The following is a 23,852-nucleotide window of genomic DNA, read 5'->3' as shown; positions in this document are numbered from 1 at the left end:
TTTTATGTCCTGAGGAGGATGTTCAGCATTGACAAGGTGTCAGCTATGGGGGCCCCGAGTCGTATGCTTTCAACATGAAGTCAACAGTGGATAGTAAAAAACTTGCTGGCAAGATCAGTGAGGATGAAAAGGACAGGTCAACTTCACTGTGACATCATCATTTTTTGGAAAAATACTTTTCTGGCCATTACTCAATGTCATAACTCAGGATCAGAAGGAAAAACATTTGCCTGAACTGGTGAAACTAAACTTGAGCGTCCACCTTGAAACTGAGTGATTGTATATGTCTTCTGTGCTGACTTCTCATTTGTCAAATACTGCTGCTTTCTTCAGTGCTTTAAGCACAAGATCCCAACACTAAAAGCCACCTTTTGCATCCACATGATGCGCTACTGTACGGCATCAGGTGAGAATGAAGCGGGACAGAACCAGTCGCAGTGGTTTTATGCCGGACGGCACGTGTCACATCCGCATGACATGCAGCAGGATTAAACACTGCAATGTTATTTTGCTACACCTAGCCATGAGCCTCCTTCCACTAATCCTAACAATCAGTTCCAGCATGTACGTTTGTTGAAACATAACCATATGCAGTGTCATCCCACCATGTGCTTGTGCAAACACCACAGACACCTAGCACAATATGTAGAGGCCAAAGTCTACTGCAAAGCTGCAACATATTATGATTTGGGATGAGAACGTGCTGCGAGAGCTGTAATGTACCTGAAACTTGACTGGTTCACAGGGCTACATCATTATTAGTAATATACAGCAGAAGTAACTAAACATTTAAGAGACGGCTCTGGTAATGGTCACAATAAGCAAACTTTTTTTTTTTTACTTTTCTCTTGCTGACCTGATTCTGTATAATGTGGCTCATTCACAATTTTTTTTGAATACAGTTCCTGGCTCAAATAAACACTGAGGCGCCGGCTTTCTGACACTTCACCTCTGCAGCGGAAACATGTCCTTGATTCTACACATTAGCCAGCTGGTCAGGATTTGTTCTGCTATTACAGCTCCATGGAGAACACTGTTCAGTGTACATCATATTTGAGAGCCAAGCTTTTTCTGGAGGTGATGTCCAAACTAGCCGGAGGTCTGAAGGTGTGAATCAGAGGCATGAAAACAAGATCTATGTCCTCCTCAGTATCGATTTCAGGTTGCAGATGTAAATCAGTACTTTATGACTGGTTTCGCATTCAGTCTGCCATACTGGGCAGATATCGATATGAGCTAAACGAAGCGTAGAACAGCTTGTCCTCATCTGTGTGCCTCATTCCTCCCTCTCTGCCTGCATCACCATTTCTCTCCTATGTCTCATCTCATTTTTTGAGGTTATTTTTAACCAAGTATGGCTTGGAATAGCTCTCATCCTGAAATGGAAGTTTGGGATGAACACAATGGGAACTTGGCTCCATCACTGTCACCCTCAGAGGGAATAAGTGACTCATGTAACCTCAACAGAAAAGACTGCAGTCACACCAAAAGACGAAAGAAAGCAGGGGGGTGAGAGAGCACACAGGGAATGTGAACCAAACAACAAAACTCTGATTGATGCTGACACTTGCTTATCTTCAAACATCACACACTGTTTGTTCATCTTTGATCTTACTTTTATCTTTTGTTGTCATTATGCAACTGTCGTCCCAGAAGTGATGAAAAGCACATGGCCTTTTGCTTACATGCTCCCATTATAAAGTAATAACTTCCAAGCGGTGCTCGCATGCCTAGTCCAAATCTAGTTGAAGAGCAGGGCCATTGATCATACAGCTACACCCAAGAGGGTTTTCTCCCGCTGGAGCAGATATATGTCTCTATAAACAGACATGACTGTCCACAGTGTTTATATCCAATCAGGGCTTAGAAATGTAACACAGTCTCAGTCACTGTAGAAACAGATCTGTGTTTTTATAATGGGTGAATGTTTGACATGCCAGGGTAACCTTTTTCAGTAACTACAAACCTTGCCATCAGTTTAAAGCTGCATGCACAGATTTTTGTACCCCAGGGGGCAGCAAAACAACCTGAACATATGTCCTGTATTATGTTATTACCATATAAAGTTGTTATGGCTGATGTGTTAGCAAACAGTTGTCTATTTACACATCCAGCAACATGCAAGCAAGCACCTAACACCACTGAGAACAAAGGAGCCAGTTCCTCAGTATTTTTACCGAGGTGAATCTGGCCACCTGGGGAAGTTCACATTCTACAATTAAAACATACTTTTGGTTGATGTTTAACTGGTACAGTAATTCTAAACTACATAAATGAGTCCTTTGACAACAGGATCACCATCAGTTTTCTTCATTAGCATTTAAACCTATGTTCCACAAACTGCAAAACAAATGAAATGGGGGAAAATGTCTAGAAAACTATATTTACTATCCTCTTAATTATACATTTAAATCATGTTACAGAAAAAAAGAACAAAATATTTTTTCTAGCACTATATTGAGGTAAGTTCTTTTATGCATGTCTTATCTTGTCTTTTTGTGCTTATTTTCAGATAAAGTTTATGCTACTTTTTTCAAGTAGTTAGTCAAGTAGTTTTTTCAAATTAAGCTAATTTGCTCACTCATCAAAGGGATGACTTTTGAAGTTGAAACAGTTGAAACAAAAAACAGTCCCTCTAGGATTTTGCATGCTGTTTTTGTGATTGCTGTGGCCAGAAAGGCTGTGTTTCACAGAAGCTTATTCTAAAATTGTTTATAGGTGTCTTTATGTAATAAAACTGCCAATGAATTAAAAAAAAAATGTTTTTTTAGAGGATTAGAATTTATTTGTAATGGTTGATGTGGGATTAGGGGGCAGCTGAAGGCATTAAAAGACCATTCCCATCAGAAGTCTTTTCTCAGTCTTGGTGTTGAAGAGCATCCCTGCTCTTCAACACCAAGTGGTAAATTTCACTTCTACCAAACTACCAAATGACTCGCCAATTCTCTTTTCAAACTTGTAAAATAGCACTGCTTTGTCAGTTCCTTTTAGTGTGAGTGTGTAACGCCAAAAGGCACCTTTTGCATATACGTGAAATGAAGCCAGACAGCATCAGCTAGCATCAGCTAGCATCAGCTGGTTGGTGTTATTATACGCCAGTGGACTGCACTAGCCATGTTCACATGACGCGCGCATGTGCAGCACATGTGCGGCACATGTGCATGTAAAGCAGCAGGATGGCGTCAGGTGAAAACGCTGCTAGAAATGACATAATATAAGGAGCTCAAATCTGGACTATGGGAGTCTGGAGTTTTCTGTCCCTTCTGAGTTTGATGTTTTTTTCCACCCCTACACATGTGCCTCCTTGCACTGAACCTAGTTATCAGTGACTCTGATGATAATCCTAACTATCCGTGTCAGCATGTGCATTTGTTGACATTCTGCCATTGGTTGCCATGTGCTGTTGTTGTGTAAACACAACCACGTGCCATGTCATCCCACCATGTGCATGTCTTAACATCATGGTACATAAACAGCAGACACAGAAGGATACCTAACTTGTAATATGTATAAAGAAAGTTAAAACCACCAGCCACCACATGTTGCAAAGTTGCAACATGTGGTGTTGCACATGTTGCACAAATTGCAATTTGCATTAACTGTTGAGTTCAAAACATCACAAAGTCCTGGAGAGACTGAAGTAAATACAGGATGCAGGATTTCTTCACCAGAATTGTATTCTACATTAGGTCACAGGAAATGGAGCAGGTTGTCTTCATATTGGAAGATTGGCGGTTCGACTTATGGTTCCTCCGGTATGCTTACCCAGTCTCCTAGTTACCAGGATTTTACTGGGGTATACAGTATATTATGGTATAAGTGTGTGGCGATAACCAGCTGTTTACAGTTTTGTAATGTTCTCTTCATTACTGGCTGTCAGCTCGGCTGCCTTTTGCACCACACTGACCTGTAGTGGCAAGTGATGCGCACTGCATGCAAAACATCCTTATTACAGCCATTAATCTTCATTAATCCCAGTATGTCAAGTCAGGTCAAGTCAAGTCAATTTCATGTATAAAGCCCATTTTCACAAATCACAATTTTGGCATCAGCTTTACAGCATACAACATCCCTCTGTCCATAGACCATCACATCAACTAAGGATAAACACCCCCCAAAAAACCCTGTAACAGGGGAAAAGATGAAGTGAATAGAAAGATGAGAGTCCATATATTTGATGGTAACAAAAATCACAACATCCCGATTTCTCAATACCTTGGTACACTGTTACACCATCATACCCAAGCTTATCACTCTACATTCAAGTACCCTTAACAGTGCATAAATGCCGCATGCAGTGATTTAAGACTAGAAAGGTGTGATACAAATGTCCTTGTAAAAAACAGAAAAGACTGTACACCAGAACAGTTAAAGCTGATCTTATCAAAATTTCATCATTAATAATTGATGAAAGGACTACTTACACTATACTGTACATGGGAAAGTTGTACAAGTAGTGATAAACCAACAGAGAATTATCACCAACATTGCTGGTCTCTAAACAAGTAGCTGAAAAATGCCAAAGAGTTGGGTTAGAAGCAACAGGTCCAAGCAGCTAGGACACCTTCCACTTTGCCTAATTTCTTACCAAAACTATAATTGGTCCACCATGCACACATCAAGGCTTCAAGCTAAACAAGACCTACGAGCTAACTCCCATCCACCTCCCACATCATTTAAAAAGAATTCTGCAGATAAACATCTCTGATCCCTCGCAGTGAAAACAAAGAAAATAGACCCCTTGAGATATTTCCACTGTAAAGGAGGCCAGATTGCAAAATGAGGAGCAAGACCAGAGGAGAGGAGACAAAGAGGCCTTATATAGTAAGAACAAACTCATCCGGGGGCTCAGGTAGCCAGCCACTCTGGATGCTGACCTCTCCAAGGCTCAGAGATAAGCCACGAGAGCTGATGAGCTGTTTCTAAAAGATAGGAGAAAACATTTAAAGAATTCTGAGCTCAGTGGAGAAAAACGAGGGGAAAATGGGAAAAATTAGATGTTTAATGTGGCATTTAAGTGAGCAAAGTTGTGTAAGAGAAAGAGAGAGAGAGAGTTTGATCTTGAAAAGAATGACAAAAGAAATGAAAGCACACAGGACAAAAGACAGAATACAATAACAAGCACAATCTGAAAGAAAAACTGACCAGTCAACAAGTCAAAGTCTCTGCTTCCCTTAGCTGACCCGGCCAATCACAATACACACTCAAAAAGGGGGTCAGAGGTGAAATTTTCTGGCTGCAGCTTTCAAGCATCATCCCCAAATTCCTGGAAGCGGTTCAGATTCAGCCCACCAGTCCCATGACCTCTTTGCTGTGCTGTGTCGGACTGTGGGATCTGCGGCGACTTTTTTTTTTTTTTTTAAGTCACGGCATGTGTTTATTTATGCCTCTGTGGGCAGAAATGATGACACATGGAAAAAGAGGGGAGGGACTGTCAAAGTGTGAGAGTAGACACGCTTAGTTCACATTTATGTAATGAAGCCATACCACTAGAGGATAAACAGTTTGGACACAAATGGAGGGAAAAAGGCTGGCTTCGAACTTTGTGCCAGGACTTCAAATTCCCCCTGTCGCATTAGAGCATCAGTCCTTAAGTTGTGTTTTTTTTACAAGCCAGCACCACTTTTCTTTTAGTGCAGTGTAAAAGTCTCACTCAGAAGAAATTACAGCTAGATTGTAAAATTCTCACAGCTATTTTCCTTATTAAACAGTGAAATCCAACTGTACACCTTTTGAATTAAACTTTGTCTATGTCACATAAGACTGATGAGGCTTAGCTGCCTTGATAATACATCATAAAACATCAAAACCATCTTAGTTACTCTTACTAGTAATCTAGTTATAAGTCCATTGTTCCAGCTATCACCAGCTCTGGTTTAGTTGAGATAAATACTTGATAAATACTCTGCCAGCTAGCTGCCAGCTGTTTACAGTCCTGTAACTTGTCCCTCCACCACTAGGTGTCACTATGTCTTTTAGCTCAGCTGCCTGTTTCACCAGTAGAGACTGGAGATTGAGCTTTGGTGGTATTGTGGTGTGGTATGGTGGTATGGTATGACCATATCGAAAAACATACTTTTGGGACTTTTAAATTCCTTAGTACATTCCTCTGGGCACTTAGCTTCAATACAGTCCAGTATCACAGACACTCTTCCTCCCCCTTGAAAAATCATGAAACTTTCCAGGCTTCATCACTCTCTCTCACACACAGGAAACAAACACACATACAAGTAACTTAAGCATAGTTGTGGTTGTGGTCTGTGTATTCAGCAGACCTCATCCTCGAGTATGACACTCACCCCATGGCGTTAGAAAGAAGTCCTTCTGGCTCTGCCGAGCAAGCTCTCCAGCCTCAACATACGCACTCATGTACATGCTCTGATGGAGGTAAAACGAGGGGGTTTCCTCCTTTGGTTTCTCCCCTCTGTTATTACCTCTAACCCTCCTGTCCCTAGCTTTAACGGTATCCTTTTTTTGGAACTGGAGGAGGAAGAAAAAAATAAAAGGAGTGTTAGAAATTGAGTAAGGGAAGCAGAGACCGGATCATAAAAATTGCTCCGTGAGTTCTACACCAGGGACCCTACCAGCCTCCAGTGATACAGCACTCTCTCTACAGTCATCCCTCTTTTTCCCTCCCTCCTCCTCCTCCTCCTCCTCCCTCTCTCCAGCTTGGAGACTGTGCAGGCCTGAAGGGACACTGTCTGGACTGGGAAACCCCTGTTCTCCCACTTTCTTAATTTCTGATTTCTGATTTTGGATACTTACTTGGATACTTGCATGACTTTGTCTGACTTGTCATGAAGCTCTGATACATTATTTTTTACAAGAACGCTGAGATTGTAGATTGATCCTTGTATCCCAGGTGTACAACAGTCTTAAATTACATGACTAGATCTAAAACATGAAGAGGTAAAAAAAACCTCAGGTACTGAAATGAAAACAATATCACAGCCATGACACAGCAGGATGTGAACCTGTCAGCTCATTTGCCTGGTTGCTACTGAGGTGTATTATGCTCTGTTTATATGGGTCTTATCTTGAGATCAGAGGTTAAGGGATGGTTAGGCCTTGGGGTCTGATGTCTGGAGTACTGGCACCTGGCTTAAATTATATGGAATGTGTCCCCTTGGGGTTTGTGTGATTGAACACAATAGGTGAAGGAATGTTTACTGATAGATGTGTAGATGCTTGTACCTATATAAGACACATGCATGAGCTGTAAGATAGAGAGATTCGCATTGGTCCTGAATCCTCTCCCAGGCAGACCATGGTGCCTGGTGGATGCTGAACTTTGTTGTAATAAATTGATTCTTATGCAACCAAGTCAGTGTCAGCGGAGGTTTCTTCATCGTCTGCACATCATTGCTACTTAAGAAACAACGACACTAACAAGAAAAAAAGTTCACAAATGTTTTTAAATTATGTATTTGTACCACTGAAGACTTGGAATGAAAACATGTTGAGCACACCCACCTCTTCAGCTACCATTACACCACTGTTATCATTTATAAGCTGCATAAACATTGAATAAATTGGTTAAAACACACTATAATGTAGCTATAGAGTAGAGAGTTATTACCAACTCCACAGTTCTTCTCAGCTCTTTGGGCTTCTAGCATCTTTCAGTACATTTTCAGGTCTCTTTGGTTCATTGTACTTTGCTAAACTCTGATCAACCCAGAGCACACCACCTGCCCAGCACCAAACAGCGGTGGACACATTTGCGGTTTAAGGTTTATGTTGCTGTAGTGTCCCTGGCAGCAGAGTACCCATGACAAAAATGATGTCATTATGTATCTTAAATAAAGTGCAAAGGCTTCAGTTGTTCTGGTGCTCTTCACACCTCAAAATGTTTGTAAATGGCAGTGTGGGAATTTCAGACATAACTGCCACGAATATTGAGTCATTATAATAATTAATTAATGTTAGGATGGACAACCAATTTGTTTTTGAATGCTTTAAAACCAGGAGATTTTTAAAATTAATATTTGAGTTCATATTTTGCGGTTGAGCCAAGTAGTTTACAAGATATTCAACCTCTCAGCCTCCATTTTGGTAGAATACATTTGTTTTTACAAATATTAGACTCCAAAGGAAATAAAGTATGACTAATTGAGTTTACACTTATTTACAATTCCTCCTCAACATTGAGGAGTTGCATGGTCAATGATGTTCTTTAACTAACAACTGGTGACCCCTTGCGTCTTACCAAAATACTTGATTTGGACACCAACTAATGTTCTGGAGAATGCTGCAATGAACAACATGGTGAGCTATGCCTTTCTGTGTGCTTGTAGCTTGCATCCATCTGTGAGGGCCAGCACCACATTGCCTACTGCAAGTTTAAACAAGGTTTTATAGACAAGCAGGTGATCATGGTAGACAGATATTTCTCTCAGGAGTCAGGTCCTGTGACAGACTCAAAACACTGCAATGCATGTTCAGCTCTCTGTCTCTTTACACTGTGTTTGTGTGTGTGTGTGTGTGTGTGTGTGTGTGTGTGTGTGTGTTTTGATGTGCATACATCTACTCTTGCTTTCAAGTGTGTGTGTGTGTGTGTGATGGAGTGGCAGGGATATAAGCATGTCTGTTTTTGATGTGCATACATCTACTCCTGCTTTCAAGTGTGTGTGTGTGTGTGTGTGTGTGCGTGTGTGTGTGTGTGTGTGTGTGTGTGTGTGTGTGGCCACCTGCTGTGGATAGCTTGGTACACTCAGTCTTTGTTCTCAGCAGATTAAAGCAGCTGAACAAAATGCTGCTTTAAATGTCACTGAAGGTTCAGAAAGGAGGGAAACAGAACCAACAGAAACCTATTTCAGCACGGCTCTTTTTAGCTTATTTACCAAACACTTACAGTTCAGCATGGATTAAACAGCTGCTCTCTTTGACTCGACTTCTATAATAATCTGTATTGAGCAGTTTTGAAACACTGAATGTGTGTTGTCCTGTTTAAAGTTTCACATCTCTTTTGGTTGGGTCAGATTGAGAGATTATCATATGATATATCAGCATATTTCCTGATTATTTTTCCACTGGGCTGAATAATAAGTCGCATGCTGGGCATTCATTGAGCTGCTTAAATTTTGCAGTTGGACCATCTGGAACTGTTGATGACAAAAACAGTTAAACATTGTTGCAACAGTTTGACTTATACTTCCTAAATGTTGGCCTTTAAGGTCTTCACATGCAGCATTGCATCTATTTGGACCATCCATATATACTGCATTTAACAGTAAGCTAAGAAGTTGAAAGAACCCTTTGAAACCTGAGCAAACTTTCCTGATTTCTTTCAAAAACATGTCAATGAGCAACAGAAGGAAAAATAGGTAAAAGGTAATAATAAAAATAAAATAAAAAGAACTAACAAAAAAAAGGAAAAAGAAAGGGAGATAAGATATTTTTTAATATGTAATTACAATAATTATAAATTTCTTTCTCCTCTCTAGCTCTTGTCTTTTTGCCCTAGAATTTTTTCCCTAGCTTTTTTAACCCTTGAACAGTCACACTGAGAAATAACCTTGCGAAAAAAGTTATACATTATAGACCTTAGAAAATTGTAACAAAATGCATACATTTATTTAAAAAAATAAATCCCAGTATAATTAATACATTGTAAAACGTGAAATGGTTAATGTATTATAATAGAAATCTGAAAGTTAAAGTAACTTTATACACTAAATATATAAAAGCAAATAAACAAAAATAAATAAATGCAAATAAAAAAGAATCCAGTAAAAAAAAGAAATTTGTAAACATTTATGGTAAAAAAAATCAAATCATAAATATTATATATTTAAAATCTAAAGATAAAGGTAACTTAATAAAATAAACAAATAAAATACAAATAAAAATAAACAAATACAAATAAATTCAAACAATAATGAACCTAGTAACAAAATCTGTTTAAAATGTGTAGTAGAAAACAACAAATAGTCAAATTTGCATAATCAAATAAAATTGAATAGAATTACAGTATAATCAAAATAGTAAAATCCACTGCCCGATAAGCGGAAGAAAATGGATGGATGGATGGATAACATGCCTCTTATAAAAACATCAGTAAACAACAAGGCAAAAAAAATGTCAACTGTGTGGTTACAATGCCTGTTAAAGGATTAAAATAATTTTCTAAATCTGCTTATTTCTTGCAATCTATGAAAAACGTCTGGCAAGTTGCTTATTACCCTTTTCCCACCACAACAATTTGTACAGGGTTTTAAGGTTGAAATACTTGTGAAAGTTGTCAGAAAGAAAAGTGATGTCATTTCAGGTTTCAGAGGGTTAGTTCTCCTGTACCATGTGTCGTGATCCAGCTCAAGGAAGGACAAAACATGGAGACCACACATGACTTTTAAAGGGGCAGGGTGTAATACCTGCAGTATTGGGAGCAACACGTTACAAAAGTAATGCCTTACTGTAATGCATTACTTTTTGCTGTAACGTGGTAATGTAAGGCATTACAAAAAAAAATATTCTACGCAGTACAAATTTCAGTAACGAAATTAAGTGGTGTGTTGTTTTTATACAGACTTGCCAACACCGCAAGAACAGCAAATGTTTAATTCCTGTTAGTTCTGGAAAACTACTGAGGAGAAGATGACTGCAGCAGCAGAGGAGTTGGACTCTTTATTCGAGAGATGGGCACACACTGATTATTTTCAGTTCGTCAGAGATAAGGATGCAAAAAACATTATAGTTAAGTGCAATTTGTGTTTGAAACCAAAAGATTTATCTACCTCGCGCAATAGCACGAGTAATCCAACAAAACATCTAGAGCAGTGCCACTCTACACATTAAGCTTGTAACCAAAAGAAAGCAAACTGAGGATGAGAGTGGAGAAAAAACTGAGCGGATAAAACTAACATTCTCCCATCCTGCGATGCTTGAACCTCGAGAAGTGAGGAGACTGGAGGCAGAGTATGGGGTGGAAGATATGCTGCCACTTTCAACTGTGGATTCTCCGACTTTTAGACGACTTGTGGACAAGATCCCCATCCAGGGTAACATTGACAAGGTAAGCTATAATTGACTTAACAGGTTACTACTGGGCCATATTGGCTATTATATAAATAGCCACCAGAACAGCGACATAACCTCAATCTGTATCACGTCAGTCTGTATCAAGATAAAGCATACAAAACTCATGTGTGACCTGCAAAGTTGCAGACTTCCTTTTAATTTCATGTTGAAAAGATTAAGAGGGGGCGACTCTGCCAGTGTGTGTGTGCGCCCGCGTGTAGAGGGTCGAGGAGTGATTGGTCAACTGCATCTGTTATTCAGTGCACGATCTGTTTATTTTGGTTTGTCAGAGAGACTACTGCACAGGGTGCTGTCATATGGCTCTATCTGACCAATTGAACGTATCTACTAGTGATGTTTTAGTCCTGTTTCACCAATCAAACAGAGCCAGGCAGTCACATGACCGCACACAAAATCTCTGTGGCATCACACAGAAGCAAATTGACACTAAGCATGGCACAAACAATGGAGGAAACAGCGGCGTGCTTATCAGTGGCAGTACACCTCTGGCCTCACATTTAATCTGTTTTACCTCACAGAACAAAAAGCAGAACAGTTATGTCACGCGCTGTCATCTGTGTCTAAAGCTGTTGGTATCTCAGCTGATTTCAGTTCATGTTTTTCTATATAATCTCTGTCTTCTGAGTTTAATATGCTGTTCCACGAGTTAATTTGCCTTAAATCATGTTATTTTAGAAATATATTATTCATTATTGTTTAAGTTAAGGTGATATTGGGTGTAACCGGCTGATTAGCTGGTTATGCCCCACAGCTGGTGGGGGAACCAATAATCATTAACTATTGGTTCCGGGCTTAAAATAAATTACCTGCGGGAGCTCCCCTCGGTCTCTTAGGACTTCCGGGTCAGGAGCAGGTATGAGCAGTGTTGCATGTTATGCTGCGTTTGTTGCATTTGATGTGCTATTAACCTTACTTTTCATTCCAGGGCGGCGCTCGTTGTTGCAGTGTGCGTGCATGTAGGTGTGTCTAGTGTGCAGAGGGTACGTGGTTTGAGGATTACGAGCACGGAATAATGCTGTCGTGAGGTCATTAACAGCCAAGGTAACTGAATTGTTTGTTACTTTTATCATTACTGTTGTGTGATATTTGTTATTTATTGGTGACTAATACACTATGTTTTCGTAACAGTTGGCCACTTTTGCCTTGTCTTTTTGCCTGCCTTTTGTTGTTGTTTTGTTCTTTTCTTCTTTTTTTGTTAGCTTTACATCCATAGTTTTGTTTTTGGTTAGAAACACAACAGTTTGAACTAAAAGACTCTGCTCAGTAACAGTTTGAACTAAAAGACTCTGCTTAGTAAACGTTTGAACTAAAAGACTGCTCAGTAACAGTTTGAAGTAAAAGACTCTGCTTAGTAAACGTTTGAACTAAAAGACTGCTCAGTAATAGTTTGAAGTGAAAGTCTCTGCTCAGTAAACGTTTGAACTAAAACTCTGCTCAGGAACAGTTTGGAGGACTCCTGTCCAGGCTGTGTAGGAGGCTGTGGCTGTAGCTGCATGGATTATTTGGTCAGGCTTTGTCTTTTTATTTTTCATTAGATGTGCCTTCTGTTTTTCAGTAGATGTGTCGTGAGAGGCTATTTTTGTTTCTAGGTTTGAAATGATAATCCTGCTAAGTACGTGGCGGTGTTCCTTTCCACCTCATGTGACCTCCAACTGTTTTGCACATGTCAAGTCATTATTAAACTAAATTAATAAAGATTATTGTTTTAAAAACTGTTTTTGATGGGAATAAAAATAAATAAATAAAGATCGTGTTTATAACACACGCCTTTGTATTCATTTGTGGTCCTACCTGTATTTTCTCAAAGGGGAAACCCTCTGTTGAAGGGTCAGGTATTAAAGAGATATATTAACATTCTTTGGGTGAGAGTCCTAAGGTAGGGTTGTGGGGTTGTTTTGCTAACACCAGAAGTCCCTCATCAGTCTTAACTTGGTTACATGGGCAATATCTGAATTTTCACATTCCTATTTTAGCTTTTTGTCTATTTGACATTCATGCCCTGATTATTAAAATAAATAAATCACAAATTACTCAACAGTTACTCAGTACTTGAGAAGTTTTTTTCACTAAATACTTTATTACTCTCTTATTTAGATGACTACTGTTTACTTTTACTTGAGTCATGTTATTCTAAAGTAACAGTACTCTTACTTGACTACGACTTTTGGCTACTCTACCCACCTCTGCAATGTTATGAGAGTAAAGTTACTGACCAGTGACCACCTAACTCATGTTTACATATATTTGTCAAAATGCGATTCTTGTACTGTAATGATAGTAATTCTACATCCCTTAATTAATATTCAATTAGTAAATACTTCCATTTGAGTTTGATATCTGTCTGTTTTCTTATATTCTGAGCATGTACTGCCAAACAAAAAGACCTTCACAAAGGACCTGGATAAGGCGTATGCTATCATGGCAAAAGAACTTAAAAAGACCATTAAAGGACAGCACCATGTGTCTACCACCGCATATTTGGAGTGCACATAACAGAAGCCACCTCGGTGTGACTGTGCACTGGATCGATGGTGAAACTTTTAAAACGGAGGAAGGCAGCAATAGCCTGTAAACGATTCAGGGGTCAGCATACATTTGATAAAATTGCCACTGAGATCGATGACATTTTCTCGGAATATGGACTTACTCGCGACAAATTTACTACGTGTCACCTATAACACAGAAAAAATTTTGTGAGCAGCAATAGCAACAATAGTAGTAGCACTAACAATGTAGCAGGGAAGAAGAAAGCAGATAAAAAGCGTGCATTGAGGCGACTTTAATACCTCCACAAAGTTCTGTGTGTGTGTGTGTGTGTACGTGTGTGGGCGCAAAAGCGTGTAAATATTGAAGTGTGCTGATGATGTTTTTGCTCCCTATTTTTTGAGTCTTTACCACCTGTCCAGACTTTGTGAAATGTTTCAAGGAGTATCAGTATGTTGAGTCTGAAGAGGAGGAAGAGGAGGAGAAGGAGGACGGGGGGGGAAGGACAAGTGGAGTTTACAGACCTTCACAGTGTGCTGCTTACTGCTGAAGACGAAGATGCCCAGGCTGGGCTATGTGTACTGCCTCCCCACCATAGATGCACAGCCCATACACTTAATCTGATTGCAAACACTGAGTTTGAGAAATGGCTGGCAACCAATCCAGAATCAAGAGCAGTGCACCGTAGTGCTACAGCCAAATGTTCAGTGCTGTGGACAAAGACAAGTTGCTCCACAGTTGCATCAGATTGCTTGGAAGAGGTTGGTGAGAAAAAGTTTATTGTCCCCACAATTACACAGTGGAACTCATTCTATGATGCCTATGCAGGAATTTCAGAAATGCCCCTCACTGACATAAATAATCTCTGCACACAGTTTCAGATGAAATGTATGAATGACAGGGAATACCAGTTTATCAGAGAATACTGTGCAATAATGAAGCCTTTTACAGTCACACTGGAAATCCTGCAGGGTGAGGACGCTTCAACCAACACTAAAGGTTCTAATGGCCAAAACCTTAGCAATGAAAACTGGTCTATCACCAATGACCACTGGGTTGCCTGAAGTTATTGTGGGAGCATTCAAAACTCAATTTGCTGCTACAATTGATTCCAAGGCTGTGCTACTGGCTTCCGTCTCACTACCCAAGTTTAAGCTGCACTGGGTAAAAGAGGAAACCAGAAGAAACCACATCACTTTCCTCTTTACAACGGAGTGCCGCTCCCTACCGGAGAGCTTGCAGCCCTGATGCCTGATGCCTCTCAACCTGCTGCTGTTGCTCCAAGCGAGGAGGACTTTTTCTCCTTTAATGAACAGGTCAGTGTTTCAGCTGATGCACCTATGTCAGTGGAAACAGAAGTAACGTCTTACCTGAATTCTGCCCCTGTGATGGAAAGCCTCCATCTGTTTTCAAGAACTAAAAAAATCGCACTCTGTTATAATGCACCAACACCATCCAGCGCACCAGTAGAAAGACTTTTCAGTCTCAGGAGTCTGGTTCTCACTCCAAAACGTAACTGTCTTGGTGATGGACACTTTCAGCATCTTCTCCTGATGCGCTTCAACAAATATTTCATTTCCGGAGGGCTTAGGTCACTGGAGGACACAGGTTTAAGCAAAGACACATGAAACACAGGGTGAATATTCATAGAGCTAGTCATGATAACCTCGAACGGACCAACAAAGTGGGGCAAGAGCTTGTTGTCCCAAGCGATAATCGGGGGCAGGAGAGCAATGGAGATCCGCCAACTGCTTGTTTCTCTCTGTGAAAAGGCAGAGAGCTGCACAGATCGTCGGCCACACTCCCCTGATCCGCCGAAAATGGTCAGCCACTGCACGGACCGCCACAGCCTCTTCCTGATCAGAAAACAAAAACAGGTTGATATGGAAAACAAGCCATGAAAGGCGACATATCTGTGACCAAGCAGGAGAGAGAGAGTTATGGGCATATTCGATGCATGGCAAGAAGATACTCCAGGAAACTCTGTCTGGCCATTGGTTTATGGGTGGTAACCCGAGGAAAGGCTGGCTGCTTTGCCCACGGACTTGCAAAACTGGGGATGGGTAGGGGGTGCAGCAAGCCAGCAGGAGGTCGATGTGACGCCTTTCCTCTAGCACAAACAGAGCAGGCGGCCACAAACTTGTTTACTCAGGAAGGAGGAGGAGGGTTCTGTTGGCTCCAGGATGGCAGGTGAATTTAGATGAATGCCTTTACTGGAGGACATAAGAACGAGCGATCTCAGGGACAAACAGACAGTTGGGAGGTCCACCTCCTGGATCCGGTTGATTCAATTGAGCCTGTCTCACCACAGTTTCGATCTCCCACGAGGTGGCCCCCACAACACAGGAGGCAGGGATGATGAGGTCCGTGTCGCCAGAACTGGAGAGAGGGGAATGGATTCGTGAAAGGGAGTCCGGCTTGGTGTTGCGGGTTCCAGGACAATAGGAGAGAGTGAAACAAAACAACTGAGGAACAGGGACCAGCGGGCTTGTCGGGGGTTCAGACATTTTGCCAAGCAGAGATAAGCGAGGTTTTGTAGTCGGTCCAAATGATAAAGGGGATCTCAGTTTCAATGCCTCCATTCCTGCAGCGCCAGGACCACATCCAGCAATTTTCTATTCCCAACATCATAATTTCTTTCTGCAGGTGAAAGGCGGCGAGAGAAAAACACACAGGAATGGAATTTCTGGGTACTCGAGTCTCTCTGGGAAAGGACCGCCCCTACTCAGTGTCCGAGGCGTCAACCTCCACCACAAACTGCAGGGAAGGATTGGGGTGGATGAGCACAGGTGCGCTGGTGAATAGGGACTTGAATTGAGCAAAAGTAAGCTCTGCCTCAGTCGTCCAGCGGACCAGGGGCATTGACAGAGGTTAGACGGGTTAAAGGGGCGGCCACCTTGCTGTAGTCACAATGAAACAGTGATAGAAATTGGCAAACCCCAGGAACCGTTGCAACTCTTTACAGGAGGTAGGAGTGGGCCACTCCATAACTGCCTGTATTTTGGAGGGATCAGGTTGAAGTTGACCCTTAGCAATTATGTAGCCCAAGAAACTGACTGAGGGGGAATGGAAGTCACATTTCTCTGGTTTCACGTAGAGTCTGTTCTCCAGCAGCCTCTGCAACACCAGCCTCACGTGACGTCTGTGTTCCTCCAAGGTGCAAGAGAAGATCAAGTTGTCGTTGAGGTAGACAAAAACAAAACGGTTGAGCATGTCCCTCAGAACGTCGTTCATGAGTGCCTGAAAAACTGCGGGAGCATTTGTGAGACCAAATGGCATGACCAAATATTCAAAATGGCCGAGCTGCGTATTAAAGGTGGTCTTCCATTCATCACCCTCCTTGATGCGAATGAGGTGGTAAGCGCTTTGTAAGTCCAATTTGCAGAAAACTTGGGTGTGACAAAGGGGCTCGAAGGAGGGGTCAATAAGAGGAAGGGGGTACTTATTCTTAACAGTAATATCATTTAGAACATAGAAAGCAATACAAGGGCATAAAGATGTGTCTTTCTTTTTCACAAAGAAGAAACCAGCACCCAAAAGGGTGGAGGAAGGGTGACTGAGACCTGCATTCATGGAATCCTGGATGTAATTTTCCATAGCCTCTCTCTCAGGACGGGAAAGGTTGTAAAGAGTCATAGGGGTGGTGAGGGGGATAAGGACAACGCAAGATACTTGCTGAAGACTGTGGTGAGATCATGATATTCAGGTGGCACTGAGGACAAATCAGGAGGAGCAGGAGGAGGTGGGGCTGATTGGTTATGGACTGGTGACGCAGAGCGTAGACAGAGGGAATGGCAATGAAGATTCCAAAAACAGATTGTTGAGGTTTTCCAGTCTATTTGGGGGTTGTGAGTTTTGAGCCAAGGTAATCCCATAACCACGGGAGTGAGGGGGGAGGGGATTACAAAGAGTTGGATAGTCTCATGATGGTTACCAGAAATACAGAGGGAAATGGGGAAGGTACGATGTGTCACAGATGCTATTAATCTACCGTCGAGGGTGGTAACCTTCTTGGGAGTATCAGTGGCTTGAGGGAAATGCCACATGTACTAACCAGTGTTATCAATAAAATTGTCGTCCACCCGAGAATCAGTCAATCTGTGTTTGAATGGAGTGAGTGAGACACTGGATATTGGCGAGCAGGGAAATGCTAAGGGGAGAGCTAGAGGAGGATCAAGTTTGGCTCACCAGTGCACTCTCCTTTACGAATGAGCCTTGCCTTTTAGCAATGACGGGCAGTTAGCCATGTAGTGTCCAGCTTGGCCACAGTAGATGCACAGGTATTTATCCAACCGATGTTGACGTTCCATGGGGGTAAGCCGGGCACGGCATGTAAAGTGGTAGGTGGGGCAGATCTACGGAATCTCACTACTCTGTCTATTTCTTTCTCTGAGGCGATTGTCAATTTTAATGGCGAGAGAAATCAGATTTTTAAGTGATGTGGGCTCATCACGGGATGCCAATTCTTCTTTTAATTAATAAATTAATTCAGGGTTTTCTCCAAGGTCTTCGGCTTCCTCCCACAGTCCAAAGACATGCAGGTGTGATTGTGAGCGTGTATGGTTGTCTGTCAATATGTGTCGGCCCTGCAATAGTCTGACAACCTATCCAGGGTGTACCCCGCCTTCCGCCCGATGACAGCTGGGAGGGCTCCTTGGCTTGAAAGTGTGTCCTTGATGGAGTCTGGATTCGCTGGGTCCATTCTTGGCCAGATTGTTCAGTTACGGTTTGGTGAACTGTGAGCGAGAGGAGGACCCAAAAGCAAAAAACAGATTGGGTAGCAGGCAGGTTATTAACTCCTCAGTGTTGTTTTAGCACTACGGACAGCGTATGTGTCCTACACATGCACCAGTGGCCCCAGCAACTGGATGGAATCTTCGTAGTAGCTGCTGTTTCTAATCAACTGTCAACTGCTGTTTGTGATCAGCTGTCAAGCTGAATCTGTATTGATGGAGGGGGGCTGGATGTGAGCATGAGTGTGTGAGTGGGTGGGGGGCAAAATCTTTTGACAATCCTAAGCCTGTTGGAAGAAGCTGTTCAGCATTCTGCTGGATCTGCAGCAGATGCTCCTGAACCGCGTCCTGTTACATCGCTTACAGTGTTTTCTCACCGGTGTTACTGCAGGTGCAGCCGTGGACTCTCTCGTGCCCGCGCGGCATAGTAGACCTTGTTACGGATGTCCAAGCGAAACTGTCGCTCATACACACACTTTCCTTCCACACACTTTCTGTTTACACCACTAACACAAAATGGCACTGCATAGTCGCTAGGAGAGCACAGTGCCATTTTGAAAACCTCTACAGTTTGCTGAATATGGAGTAAAACAAAAAGATCATGTTTCTCACTCCTTGAATATGTCAGGTGCTGAGAGTAGGTGGGTTTCCATTTACCCTCAAACTGCACAAATCCAAATTGCGAATATGAAATACGTCTTATGGAAACATATCAATTTAGAGAAAACTCCCATTTATGGCAAAAAAAATTTTACACACAGATGGTTTTACAATGGAGTCTGATGAAAACCTGGTGTGTCTCGTAAAGACTCTAAAGCACTGATACTCAATTTACAATCCACAAGGCAAATCTGGCCCTCCTTTCATTTTGCAAAAGTGGGCCCCAAGCAAAGCAAGTTGAGTATCTCAGCTTTAAAGGTTGACTTTAGCCTTAATATCACACTCTGAAGGGTGTGACAAAGCGACAGTATTTGATGCCCTGTGAATGAGAACAGGTTGAAACAGCAGCTTAGGGGGCACCCGATCACATTTTTATTGCATCCAAGAATGCAAACACTGGGTGGTCTTTGGTGACTCGCTTTTAACTTTGTACACAAGTTTGATCTGTGGCCAAATACAGTACTTCTGAAATGACATGCAGTGAAATGAAATGAAATGCATTGTCACTGTGAGCCCCACTGTTATTAAGAACAGTCTCACAGAGCCATGAGCAGGATTTAAAAATCAAAAGGTCAATTTCATAAAGCACTGAATGGTTTAGGCCCAAAATACATCAAAGACCTTCTAGTCCAGTATGAACCATCAAGACCACTCAGGTCATCTGGTGCAGGTCTGCTCTGTGTTCCAAAAGTCAGAACTAAACATGGAGAATCAGCATTCAGTTTCTATGCTCCGTATATCTGGAACAAACTACCAGAAAATATCAGGTCTGCTGAGAGTCTGAGTTCTTTTAAGTCAAGGTTAAAGACTCACCTGTTCACTGCTGCCTTTGACTAAAAGGCTTTTTACTTTTTAAATTTTATATTTTACTTCGAAACTCTGCACTGCAACTCTTATTTTAATATATGTGTTTTTATATTTTTGGGTTTTATCTGTTGTTTTCCTACTTGCTGTTTTTAATCACCTTTTACATGCTTCTTTTATAATGTTTTAAATGTGTTTCCTTTCCCCCTGTTGTTGTATTTCAATGTTCTGTGTGAAGCACCTTGAATTGCCTTGTTGCTGAAATGTGCTATACAAATAAACTTGCCTTGCCTTGCCTTCATGTCTGACTCTTTGTGTGTGTGTGTGTGGGTGTGTGTGTGTGTGTGTGTGTGTGTGTGTGTGTGTGTGTGTGTGTGTGAAATCCAAGATTTAACTCTGCTTGTTAATGACATCTGGAATGAAAAGAAGATCAATCACTGGCTATCATTTTATTTTATGACATCATTCATTACATTACACAGTATTCATTGGTTTATGTTTGAAAAAGGAAGCGATAGGATTCAAGTTTTAGTGTGTGTGTGTGTGTGCGCACACACATGCGGCCCTCACTTGTTTGTCTCTTTTCATCTCTTTAAACCCTCCCCTGCCCTGCCCATCACCTGTATTACCCCTCCACATTGCTCTGCTGTTTTGATCTGTGAATATAGAATGCAGTGGAGCGGGAAGAATAAGCTCCATTCTTCCACATTTTATCTGATATCTCTGTCGATTTGTTCCCTGTTCTCCATCTCTCCATGCTCATTTCCATTTCATAGAGGACGGCTGACAGATTTGGATCTTTCTCTGTCTGCTTAGCATTTGAATCACACATCAGTGCTCAGCTTCTTTTAACGCTCTGATGGTCTCTGTGCCCTCTCTGACTGAAGTTGATGCTTTAGTTTTAGTCCTCATTTTTGTTTCCCTTGGTATTCCTTCTTACTTTCATTTTTCTTGATTTCTTTGCTTAATTCCTAAATTGTCTGATGTCTGTAAAACTTAAAGCTGCTCCAAATTATGTCACAATGCAATGACTTCAGTAACAGTCGCTTCTTTAAGAAGCGTGTGTGGCATCAAGCTGTGCTGATTGATGTTTTTGATCACTGTGGGCCAGCAGAACAAGCTGCAAACACAGCAATGTCATGTGACAAATCACCTGATGAAGTTGTTGAGGAGAACATGGGAGCATCTGCTGCCCATAAGCACATCCAGCAGACACAGAGCAACTGTGGGCCTCATGCAACATTCTCTTGGATTTTCTCTTAATATTCTGAAAAAAATAAAGGAATTCAACTCCACATGCACCAGATGTTCTTATAATCCATATCTGCTCTGACCAGGTGTGCTCAATGATGAATCCCATCGATCATAAGTCACCTGTTTGCACAGGTCTCGCCCCCTAAACACTGTATAAGGACAGGTTTTGTGTTGTGTGCAAACATTCATTCATTCATTACAGAAAATTAAAAAAGATGGCAATGGCAAAACATTTACTGTTTCAGAAGCAGTGGTGCAGGAGGAATTCAGAGTCTTTACTTAAGTAAAAGTACTAATACCACACTGTCCTGCATTCAAAATGTCAGTGAAGTAAAAATATATAAGTACAATCAGGAAAATGTATTGAAGGCAAAGTATTAATATTAAAAGCAAAAACACTCAATGCAGGAACATTTAAATAAATATGCCGAATAAAAATATTCATTCATTGTCTGTAAACACTTGTCCTCATAAGGGTTGCAGGGAGCCTATCCAAGCTGTCATTGGGTGACAGGCAGGGTACACCCTGGACAGGTTTCCAGACTATCACAGGGCTGACACATATAGACAGACAACCTGCACACCTACATGGAGAGACCTACATGCAAAGTCCACCCTCTCTTGGGCACCCCAAGATCTGAACTTTGTCCCATCCTGGATTTGAACTGGGTACCCTATTGCTGTGAGGCATTAATGCTAACCACCACACCACCAAGCCACCCCAAATTACAATCCTTGAATTTTAGACGCTGGGGCCAGGTTTTTTTTCTCATGAGAAATAACTCAAAAGCTTCAAAATATATATTTATCAATATCAATATTTTCATATTACCACGCTCCTCTTTTAAGGAACCATCTTCCAGTTTTGGTCAGGGAGGCAGACACCGTTTCCACTTTTAAGGGTAGACTTAGGACCTTCCTTTTACTTTGATAAAGCCTATAATTACGGCTGGCTCAGGTTGCCTAGACCAGCTCCTAGTTAGGCTGACATAGGTTTAATCTGCAGTGGGACTTTCTATGATACACTGAGCTCCTTTTTCCTTCTCTTGCTCCCTGCATCTGCATCTGCAAATGCTCATGTCTCTTTACTGCATTATGCTAACTCTGTTGCCTCTCTGGAGCATTTGTGTTCCCTTGTTTCCTAGTTTTACTAGATCTTGGCTGTTTCGTTAGGTATAGCACCTGACAGTTGAGTAGCGCTTGTGAATGCACCTCCAGACTCCACTCCTCAGTAGCCACTCCCTTAATCACAGCCAGCCTATATAAGGGACCAGTGAGCACATGCTCCTTCTTTTTGGCTGCTGGTTCCTGTGTGTGGTGGCTGCCGTTTGCTGTACTGGTAGGTACGGGAGCCCTTTTCAGTTTAGTTGTCATGTTTTATTTCTTCCCTGCACTTTATTTAAAACCCCCTTTTTTTCTCTCTGGTAGGCTGGAGGTAGCAGTGGTGTCTGAGCCTTCCTGCTGTAGTGGTCTGGTAATCCAGGTGGTTCACGCGATTTACTGCTGTTTTGCCCTCGTTTTGCTTCTGTTTTGTTGTTTGGTTTCCTGTTTTGCTCTTTGCATTTTGCTCTTAGATTTGCTTTATTCTTTCTTCTTTCTTTGAATATATTGAAACTATTGGGTTGCTGCATTTGTTAATTTTGCTATTAGTATTTTTCTTTTAGTGAGGTGGAGCACCATTTTGCTGGGGAGGCTAGGCACCCCAGGTGAGGTTCCTACACATTGCATGTGAGTAAAGGCACTGGGGCACGATTGCTGTTCTTTAGATTGCTGTGAGGATTGCTGTGAGGTTTGCTGTGTTTCACTGAGGTGAGTAGTGGTGGCAACTTTAGGCACCCCTCCATAGTAGTCTGCTGTCCCCACTGATGGCCTCTGCTCACTCTTTTATTTAGGTTATGTTGGGCTGAGTTTTTTTGATATTTTACCACATCTCTGGTTTTTAGATTGTAGTTGTTCAGGCCTTTTTTTTTTTTTTTAGACGACTTTGTAATAAAAATATTTTTAATCCCTTTAATGTTGTTTATTGATTCAGTTTATTTGACTAGTTAATTCTTCCCTCTTCCTTTGCAGTTCCAGCCCTGCCTGTTTATTTTGATTATCAAATAAATATTTGATTTATTTGGAAAATACGTCTCTGTCCTGTTTCAGAAACAAATCTGTGTGCCTTACTGATCTTCCAAACTTTAATATTTTGAGGTATTTCCTGGGGCGCAATTCTTCAGGTGCCGTTGTCGGTTCTCCCCCTCACATTACTTAGTAAACACGCCTCACCACGCCACAGCTGCAATTCTGGATGCGCTTGATCATGGTGATAGCTGTGTTGGTGCTGTGACCCTGCCTTTGGTCCTGCTCGTGCTGTACTGATGCCGTGATCCTACCTGACGTGACCTTCCACTGCCATTATTTTGAGCCACGCCTCCACTATCAATATACACATGAGACTTTTATCAACACCCACAATATTTACAATGTTACACTTTGGATAATTTGTTGTGTTTTCAGCTCAACCTGTAGCTCATGTATGGCTTCAGGTAAAAGAAGTAACTGTTAAAAACAGGTTATCTGTCACACTCCTGCCAGCTCTATGGGCGCTCCTGAGACAGCAGAGTTTACCTGAACAACAGTGCCATCACATGGCCAAAGCTCTCTAATCTCACTCTGTGTCATCATGACACAACTCCAGATGCTGTTTTTGACCGATGGCTCATTAGAGTTCATCCAGCCTCAGGCCAGACAGATTTAAGATTTAATACTTTTTTTAATACAGATTAAAAATGTTCCTCACTTAATGCTAATTTTACAATAACCAACACTGAAGGAAAACTGAACTGTCCAAAAACCTAGAAACATCCTATAGTGTTTGTGTCCTAAAATCCT

The 23,852-nt window shown here is 41.5% G+C and overlaps 1 protein-coding gene across 1 annotated transcript in view; it reads right to left on the bottom strand.

Moving 5' to 3' along the window:
* The window catches only part of pde5ab (phosphodiesterase 5A, cGMP-specific, b), a 142,275-nt gene extending 135,680 nt beyond the window's left edge, over window positions 1-6,595 (bottom strand). Inside the window, exon 1 of the mRNA XM_088073968.1 lies at window positions 6,300-6,595. Coding sequence (XP_087930094.1) covers window positions 6,300-6,304 — 5 coding nt within the window. The 5' untranslated portion in view covers window positions 6,305-6,595. The remainder of the gene's footprint in view (window positions 1-6,299) is intronic.
* Window positions 6,596-23,852: the final 17,257 nt, after the last annotated feature.

Source organism: Plectropomus leopardus, chromosome 23 (assembly GCF_026936395.1).
Source record: "Plectropomus leopardus strain MGB_pleo_1.0 chromosome 23, ASM2693639v1, whole genome shotgun sequence".
NCBI classification, from domain to species: domain Eukaryota; kingdom Metazoa; phylum Chordata; class Actinopteri; order Perciformes; family Serranidae; genus Plectropomus; species Plectropomus leopardus.
The sequence above is the reverse complement of the archived record's forward strand: the minus strand, read 5'-3'. Positions and strand labels throughout refer to the sequence as shown.